This window comes from Mchenga conophoros, linkage group LG3, assembly GCF_057382185.1.
Source record: "Mchenga conophoros isolate Kocher_MC1m ecotype Shallow Benthic linkage group LG3, M_conophoros_male_GT1.1, whole genome shotgun sequence".
Taxonomy (NCBI): domain Eukaryota; kingdom Metazoa; phylum Chordata; class Actinopteri; order Cichliformes; family Cichlidae; genus Mchenga; species Mchenga conophoros.
In genome coordinates this window covers 13,174,251-13,183,840 of record NC_140528.1, presented here as the reverse complement: position 1 = coordinate 13,183,840, position 9,590 = coordinate 13,174,251, and the positions used below count along the sequence as shown (strand labels likewise).

Sequence of the window (9,590 nt, the reverse complement as noted above, 5' to 3'; positions counted from 1 at the left end):
TGTTGTTATGGATGGACTTCAACGTATTTGTTAAAAAAGAGAATAAAGCAAAGTGTTTTAGCTGTTTGGGAGTTTTTGTTTGATTCCATTCAGTTTTATTTCTATGGAGTCAAATAATAAGAAAGGCTCTAGAACAGCCCTGAGTTTGTCCAGGTGACACTCCTCTGAAGAACAAAGACAAAGAGGAAGAAGGGGACTCGTTTTCAAGTCTTGTTTCTTTCAAAATAAAAGCTGAAATGTTTTGGAAGCATGATAATATTTCAGCCAGGATGCCGTCTCCAAGGAGACCTGCACCTCAGCGCTGAGCTCCACATCACGCCCTGTGAAAGCACAGATATAAATCTGCTGCAGTGAGAAGAACTTTACCCAACACAAGTGTAGAAGTAGACATTTGACTTTACCTACAACCTGTTAACAACAAAGCTTTCATTGCCTCTGCTGTTGATGTCATGTAGGACTAATCATACTTCACATCAGCCATGCACACGTCAGAGGATCTCTAGGCTTTCAGTGATAAAGCCAAGCAGATGATGTGAACATAGCAATAGTAAAACATGCATCATAATCAGCTGTATGTGTCGACTATGTGGCACCTCAGTCTTGTTGGCATGAAGAAAAGTTGTGTAACATGTAGCATAAGGGCTGCAAAGACATCATGTAGACAGCAGTCGTCTGTTAGTCGTAACGTATCTCCTGTTAAAGAGTTAAATGTGCGTTCTCCATCTCTGTCCTCTCACAGCTCGCCGTACACCAACTCCAGCTGTGGTAACCATGGCTGTGCCCATCAACACGCTGAAGCTGAGACGCCACCCGTCACTATGGCGACTCCAATAGGGTTACCTGTCAGCTGTGGACGCATGAAAGGAAAACAGCAGAAACACAGACATGTTTACTGGAACATTTCCTATTGACAGCTTTATGGAAAAGTGGGTTTAAACACTTTTCTATGTTTTATTTTGTTTATTTATGGATTTATTGTGAAAGGAATTTCAAAGGTTTAATTTGACCTTTCCCCTGTTTTTCATACAGACTGGAGACGAATGGATGGTGCTTTCTTTGTTTGTCTAAAGATAATGAATAAAACTCTACACACATCTTAAACCACCCTCGTTTCTATATATTTTGTTATATAAATGGAAAGTATATAAGACACAAACTGAGCTTATATGATACTAAGGACCCTGGAGGTCAGTCCACCTTTATAATTCAGCACAGCCTGGAGTCTCTTAGTCAAGCTTGTTTGTGTTTTCTGTGAGGAAGTTTTCAGCAGCAGCTCTTTTCTTGGATGTTGGTTCCCTTTGTTTCCATCCTCTGTTAAGATGTTTCAGTAATGTTGAGGTCTGGGGAGGCCAATCCATGGCTGACGTCCTGTGATGCTGCATTAGCAGTTTGTTCATAGTGAAAAATGAAGCCACTGCCAATCAGACATTTGCACAGTGGATCAACTTCTGATGGTACTGTCCTGAATTCCACACCTATAATATGTTTGCACATCCTGATGAATATGTGCAGCTGATTTTCAGTCCAGTTCCTGTGTGACAGACGCCAGTCTTTCTGCCTGTGTCCTTCCTTAACAATAGAGCCATCCTTCCACTGAGACTGTTTCTGATGAGGCTTCACTGAGCAGTAGATGGATCCCTCAGCTCATCTAATCGTCCTCTTTCTAACACATGACTGTCAGAAACTGTTAATCTGCTGCAGCTCTTTAACTCCTCCACTTCTTTTTTGTAATCTCTTAGTTTCCTCATCTTTTAAGGTGGCACTGCACACCAGATCCAAAGTCAACATGCTATTATATAATGGAGTTGAACCTGTAATGGAGTTTGATTTAAACCAATAAGCAATTAAGTGAATGATGATGAGCAAAGATGGTGGAGGTGGTGGATGAAGACCCGGACAGCTGTGGTTGGCTCCTCGTATAGAGCAGAGTGAGGTTGTGTTTGCACATTATTATAAAACCATGTTCACCATATATTTTAGCTGCAGACAATAACATTATTTCTTTGCTGTAATTCACACATTATTCCAAGAGCCTCAACACAAGCCTTGTAGTCCGACCATATATAGACAAATCAATAGTTGTGTTTGTAACAGCTCATGAACATGAATCGTTCCACTTTAAAATCATTGCAAACTAAACTGGAATAAATGAGTGTTTATATATAGTTTTGTCTCAGCTGTTCATACACAGTGTTTCAGTTCTTATCAGAGTCCCACCGTCTCACTGTGGTGAACCTTTAGCTCTGTTGTAAGCGTGTTGTTAGACCAGGTTTCCCTCATTTAAAAATAATCTCTCATTAGAAATGGACATGATGTCTAAGACATAGAAATGCTTATTATGGGTTCACTTGATGTCACTGAAAAGATGCACATGGGTAACGTGCAGGCCATCCTGCTCCGAGGTTTATCTCCTCACCTCGAGTCTGCGACACTCTCTCCGTGTCCTCTCAGATAAGGGCGCGCACATTTCTGCACCATCTTCTAAATTACAAAGAGCGATTCACAAAACAGAAGCTCACAAAACACTCATCACAAACCAAAAATGGCTCCACTGAGCGTCAAACTGTCACCAGAATTTACTGATAATCTAAAGACTCACAGAACTCATTGTGTCTTAGTTTGAGACATAAGTGCATGATCATAATACTGTGTAGTTAGATGAGACAGAGCTGATGCTTGCTCTTAATTATCCTCTTCATGTTTCCCGAGCCTCAGCAGTGGAAGCTACCATGGATAGAAAGACTATGACTCATCTTAAATCTCAAATCTTTGTCTCCAAAGAGCTGCTGATGTGTCCGATATGATCCACAAGCTTAAACTAGGATTATAAGTGTGTGCAGTGATGTGTGTGAAACCTCTGAGGACTCACACGTGTGTGCTTCAGCCCACACACACATATGAAGCACTGCGACCTCACACAGAAGTGTTTTACACATCCAGCCTGAATCCTGATCATTTCTACAGTTTATTAAGTTCAGCTTCACCTGAACATCAGTGATGAAGCTGCTCTGACTCCATCACAGCTCACAGCTGTTGGAATGAGTCAAACAATGAAGAAGGTTCAGAAACAGCTGATGATTTTACAGAAACATGATGCAAACATGAAAATGGACACATGATTTTTTATTAACAGACACTGTTTATGTTTCACTGTGCATGACGTCATCAACACTGACACCAGGGGGCGCTCATCACCAGCCTGAGGAAGTGTGATAATGGGGGGAGACGCAGTGTTGTGTGTACTGCAGTCGGACAGAAGGAAAAACTTCCTCCTGAAAACATTTTCATCCTTCCCAAAAGTGTTTGAGTCAAATGTTACAAATATATAAATACAATAAAACACAGGGTCTTACATAAAATTAGTGATGCAGTTGTGCACTGAGCACCTTTCCAATGTTCCTTCCTCCGATGAGTCCAGCTGCTGAACACATTAACATCTGTATGTAAATGTAGCCGAGAACCAACCTGAGCACTGCTGGGAAAATACAAAGGCAACCATCAAAGTGCTGTATTATCTTATTTATTCTGAATGTTGACTTAGATCCACACCACGATTTATGAAACTATAGAACTAAAATAACAACAATCGTCTGCTTCTTTAAAATTTCTTTCATTACATCAAACCAGTGAAAACTGAAAAAAACAAAGAGCTGTTAGCATGTTCAGACCAACTTTGAGACAGAGACTGTAAAGTTCTGCACTTTAAATCCTGCCTGTGTTCCTGCAAATGATTCACACTGAAAGTATCTTAGTTTAGTATTGAGTGAGCCACAAAGCAGCCTGATAGCTTTAAAACAGGAAAAGTAAATGAAATTGACAGTTTCAGTGTAGCTGGATCTATTATTGGGGGGTCATGACCCCCGTAACCCCGCCTGGTCCTGAGGTCAAATCCACCATCTTTGTTTCAGTGCTTCATGTTCTCCCGTGTTTGTGTGCGTCCTCTCCGGTACTCCGGCTTCCTCCCACAGTCCAAACACATGCAGTTAGTGGGGTCAGGTTAGCTGTGAGTGGTTGTGTCTCTGTGTTATTCCACCTTAATCAATGACTTCCTGTTAGCATGAAGTGCTTCTGTAGGACTGATGTCATTTTCATGGTTGGATCATTTAAATGAAGCTGGACTCAGATGCAGTAAATAAGCTGATTGATCATTAATGAATAAAGCTGGTCAAACACATCACGTGGACACATGTGATTGTGTGTTGTAGTATTGATCCCAATGCTGGTATCAGTCCTGGATCAATAACACTGGATGGATGCGTTCAGCATGGAGCCCCTGAGCTGTGTTACAGACAAACATGGAAACTGACAGGTCTGTGTCATTCACAGTCTGTAACACTTCTAAACAACAGAGGCTGACCCAAGTGCCTCAGAGCCAGGCACGCTCACATCACAGCTCTCTAAATAAGCCAGTTTCAAAATAAGAGCTGAAAGCTGTGTTTGCTTGTGTTAGCTTATTATTGTGGAGACTAACATTCAGTGATCATGTGTTCAGACTCATAATGATTACTCTCAGAAATCCTGATCTTTGTATTTACTGTGTGTTGGATCAATAACTGAGATTCATGGTATCACACAGCTGTGCTGCTGCTGATGTCAGCACATCTGGAACAATACGAGGTATCTGCTACCAGACTGAGCAGGACGTGAGACCTGTGGACTGTTTAAAGCTGTCCCTCCACAGCTCACTCAGACCTGATCCACACCTCAGTGATATTCTCTGACTTCCTCAGTAGAGACAGAAACCATTCAGATCTGGGACCATCAGCTGACTGATGATGTCACACAGACTGTGTTTCTCAGGAACAGTGATTCTGATGTGAGCCTGCTAGCTGACAGCAGACCTGATGAAAGCACATGTTCACATCTGTGAGAATCAGTGGTGCCAACAGCGCCTCCTGTGGTGAGAGGATGCAATAATGCAATGTAGCATTTTTCCACTGAACACTTGCAGTCATGGAAACTGTCTGTTGGATCTGTGTGACGTTGCTTTCTTGGTTAGAGTTCCTCACAAATGTCCAGATGATTCTTCTAATGAGGCGTCGACCATGTTTTCAGTTCTTTGGAAGAAAACGTCGCCCTTTGCCATCCTTACTTTTCTTTGACTTCTTCAAATGCAGCTGAACTCCAGCTGGTATTTTCTTGGACTTTGCAGCTGTTTCTGGTCATCAGTTCATTCCTGCAAACCTCTGAAGCTGAACAACAATGATGCTGCATTGCTGGCTGATCCCAAAAGGTTGATTCTGTTCATCTGGACGTTTTCAGAAACGTTTGCTCACTGATCAGGTGACTTCTTCAGTCTGAGCTGACTGCAGCTTTACAACCTTACAAACAGCACATTTGCACAATGACTGAAAGCACCAGCACCTGATATATATGATACTAATATAATACATACAGTGGGGCAAAAAAGTATTTAGTCAGCCACCGATTGTGCAAGTTCCCCCACTTAAAATGATGACAGAGGTCAGTAATTTGCACCAGAGGTACACTTCAACTGTGAGAGACAGAATGTGAAAAAAAAATCCATGAATCCACATGGTAGGATTTGTAAAGAATTTATTCGTAAATCAGGGTGGAAAATAAGTATTTGGTCACCTCAAACATGGAAAATCTCTGGCTCTCACAGACCTGTAACGTCTTCTGTAAGAAGCTTTTCTGTCCCCCACTCGTTACCTGTATGAATGGCACCTGTTTGAACTCATCATCTGTATAAAAGACACCTGTCCACAGCCTCAAACAGTCAGACTCCAAACTCCGCCATGGCCAAGACCAAAGAGCTTTCGAAGGACACCAGGAAAAGTATTGTAGACCTGCACCAGACTGGGAAGAGTGAATCTACAATAGGCAAGCAGCTTGGTGTGAAAAAATCAACTGTGGGAGCAATCATCAGAAAATGGAAGACATACAAGACCACTGATAATCTCCCACGATCTGGGGCTCCACGCAAGATCTCATCCCGTGGGGTCAAAATGATCATGAGAGCGGTGAGCAAAGATCCCAGAACCACACGGGGGGACCTGGTGAATGACCTGCAGAGAGCTGGGACCAAAGTAACAAAGGTCACCATCAGTAACACACTACAACGGCAGGGAATCAAATCCCGCAGTGCCAGACGTGTTCCGCTGCTGAAGCCAGTGCATGTCCAGGCCCGTCTGAAGTTTGCCAGAGAGCACATGGATGATACAGCAGAGGATTGGGAGAATGTCATGTGGTCAGATGAAACCAAAGTAGAACTTTTTGGTATAAACTCAACTCGTCGTGTTTGGAGGACGAAGAATACTGAGTTGCATCCCAAGAACACCATACCTACTGTGAAGCATGGGGGTGGAAACATCATGCTATGGGGCTGTTTTTCTGCCAAGGGGACAGGACGACTGATCCGTGTTAAGGACAGAATGAATGGGGCCATGTATCGTGAGATTTTGAGCCAAAACCTCCTTCCATCAGTGAGAACTTTGAAGATGAAACGAGGCTGGGTCTTCCAACATGACAATGATCCAAAACACACCGCCCGGGCAACAAAGGAGTGGCTCCGTAAGAAGCATTTGAAAGTCCTGGAGTGGCCTAGCCAGTCTCCAGACCTCAACCCCATAGAAAATCTGTGGCGGGAGTTGAAAGTCCGTGTTGCTCGGCGACAGCCCCAGAACATCACTGCTCTCGAGAAGATCTGCATGGAGGAATGGGCCAAAATACCAGCTACTGTGTGTGCAAACCTGGTAAAGACCTATAGTAAACGTTTGACCTCTGTTATTGCCAACAAAGGTTGTGTTACAAAGTATTGAGTTGTATTTTTGTTATTGACCAAATACTTATTTTCCACCCTGATTTACAAATAAATTCTTTACAAATCCTACCATGTGGATTCATGGATTTTTTCTTCACATTCTGTCTCTCACAGTTGAAGTGTACCTCTGGTGCAAATTACTGACCTCTGTCATCATTTTAAGTGGGGGAACTTGCACAATCGGTGGCTGACTAAATACTTTTTTGCCCCACTGCATACATACATAATCCATACTAATGATGAAGGAACTGAGCTCACAGTCTATTGTTCATTCAGTGAACTACTCAGTTTATTTTGGGCCTCAGAAATGCTCACTCTGTTTGTACATCACTGTCAGCAATAGACTCATTCTGCTGTGTGGACAGGAACACATGTGACATCACTTCCTGTTTGTTTGTGACTGAAGAGGAAGAAGTTTACAAGGAATCATTTAGAAGAGTTTCAAACATCAACTGATTGAATCCATGAATCTGAAAACGTGTTTGTGAGTGAAAGAGACAGACATGTACAGACTGAACTATCTGTTCAACAGTCAGAGTGTTTCTGTAACAGGAGACACTCTTTACACTCCACTCAGCACAGGGACACTGAGGAACCAGGAGACCAGACCAAAAACCCAGGATAAAGAGTTTGAGTGAATGTGGTGCTGAAGGTGTGGAGGTGGATCAGAGTGTCAGAGGAGACTCTGTAGAAGGACAGAGTGCCAGCAGGACAGTCCACATACACTGCTGCTCTGTTAGAGACAGAGGAGGAGGAGGAGATGGATGTTGATCTGTTATTGTGAAGGACAGAACGAGGACCATTATCAGAGCAGCTAAGACTCCAGGACTGATCATTGTATCCAAACTCACAGTCTCTGCGTCCTTTCCTTCTGATGCTTCTGTAACTCACTGATATATCAACGCCTCCTCTCCACTCGACCTCCCAGTAACAGCGACCAGTCAGACCATTTCTACACAGCAGCTGTTCACAAACATCAAATCTGTCTGGATGATCAGGATATGACTGAACCTCCTTCACACGTGTCACCTTCCTGTTGTTGTCAGACAGTTGGAGCTTTGTGTTCACTGTGTTTGTGTCGATTGTGAGTTGACAGGAATCTGATGGAGAGAACAAACACAATCCAGCTGCAGTTATTGATCCATCATCTGTTCATTGATTGACACTTTGATGATGACTCCTGACATGATGAAGATGGTTGAATGTGTGCTGCTTTGTTTTCATGAATCCCATTAAAAACACACTTACACTTCCTCAGACCTGGTCTCAACCATCGGACTCCAGCAGGCTCCACCCTGAAAGGAGGAGGGGGGTCAGAGCAGCACAGTCAGCATGCACACATGGACATTACATGGCTCTCACACACACACTGTTACACACTGAGCTCAAAGCTCGGCTCCACTGTTTTATTCAAAGAAATCTACATTTATTTATCAGCACATTTAAAAACAGCTTGAGCCAAAGTGCTGCACAGAGTAGAGAGAAAATAGGAAACATACACAGTAATGACTATAAAGACTGGTCAGGATTGAAAGCTACAGAGTACAAATGTGTTTCCAACCGGCTTTTAAAAATGTCCAGTGTTGGTGACGACCTGATGTGAAGGGCGACTGTTCCAGAGTTTGGCTGCAGCCATCGATAAAGCTCACCTCTGTTTTTACGTCTAGTTCTGGTAAGAAGCTGCTTATCTGCAGACCTGAGGGCTCCACTTGGATTATTTTGTTAAAGAGAGATAAGATGGAGCCAATCCATTCACAGATTTAAAGACAACCAGATCTGGAAGTGGATTCTACCACGTACTGGTAACCAGTGGAAAAAGCTGGCGATGGGTCGTCTAGCACAGACCCACCGCTGGAACCAGACAATTGATGAGGGAGAGAACTGTGACAGCGCCGTTCCTTCACTTGACCTCAGTCGCTCTCGTCTGCTCCCTCGTAACACTGCTCTTTATTGAGCTTACATGAATATGCACAAGTTCATTATGACGTCTTACACAGGTATGAACAAAGAGTACCAGTCTGTGCATAGTGTGTGTGTGTGTGTGTGTGTGTGTGTGTGTGTGTGTGTGTTTCAGATGTGACGCTGTGAAGACTCCCAAAGCTGGTGCTAAGAGTCCAGCGGTTCCCCTAACAAAGGGCTCTTATACTTAACTAGACACAGAGTAGGTGTCAGTAAGAGAAGGTACGACCTCTCTCATGACCTTAAGCCAGGGGTGCCCAATCCCGGTCCTCGAGAGCTACCGTCCTGCAGCTTTTAGATGCATCGTTGTTCCCACACACCTGAATCAAACGAATGGCTTGTTATCAGGCCTTTGCCAACATGATGGCATGCTGAAGAGATCAAACCATTTGATTCAGCTGTGTTGGAGTAGGGATGCATCTAAAAGCTGCAGGACGGTAGCTCTCGAGGACCGGGATTGGGCACCCCTAGCACACAGAGTCTTCACAGACTACTAGGGATCGAACCTCTATCATTATGCAATCGATTATAAAACTCATATATGAGTAAATATTTCTAAGCAAACCTTACAGCTGGTTTTAAAAGCAGAATTTATTGGTTTCTCAAATGAGAAAGAGCTATCGAGAAACACTCCTAAATCTTTAGCGAACAGAGTTCTGAACTTTTCCAGTGGGCCAAGGTCAACATTATTAGATAATGCTAATTCTTTTCCCTTGCATTATAACAATGTGAGGAGTTAATGCTAAGTATACTGCCATTAGCGGCTAATTATAATTAATGAATAATTATTACCAGCTAATGCTAATATCGTTTTCTCTTCCCTTTTTAACAATGTGAACAGCTAGTG

The 9,590-nt window shown here is 43.0% G+C and overlaps 1 protein-coding gene across 1 annotated transcript in view; it reads right to left on the bottom strand.

The window, feature by feature from the left end:
* Nucleotides 1-6,996: 6,996 nt before the first annotated feature.
* LOC146577311 (NACHT, LRR and PYD domains-containing protein 3-like) overlaps nt 6,997-9,590 on the bottom strand; it is a 38,483-nt gene continuing 35,889 nt past the window's right edge. Inside the window, exons 15-16 of the mRNA XM_085253113.1 lie at nt 8,033-8,079; nt 6,997-7,884 (exon numbers count right to left, since the gene is read on the bottom strand). Coding sequence (XP_085109239.1) covers nt 7,358-7,884; nt 8,033-8,079 — 574 coding nt within the window. The 3' untranslated portion in view covers nt 6,997-7,357. The remainder of the gene's footprint in view (nt 7,885-8,032; nt 8,080-9,590) is intronic.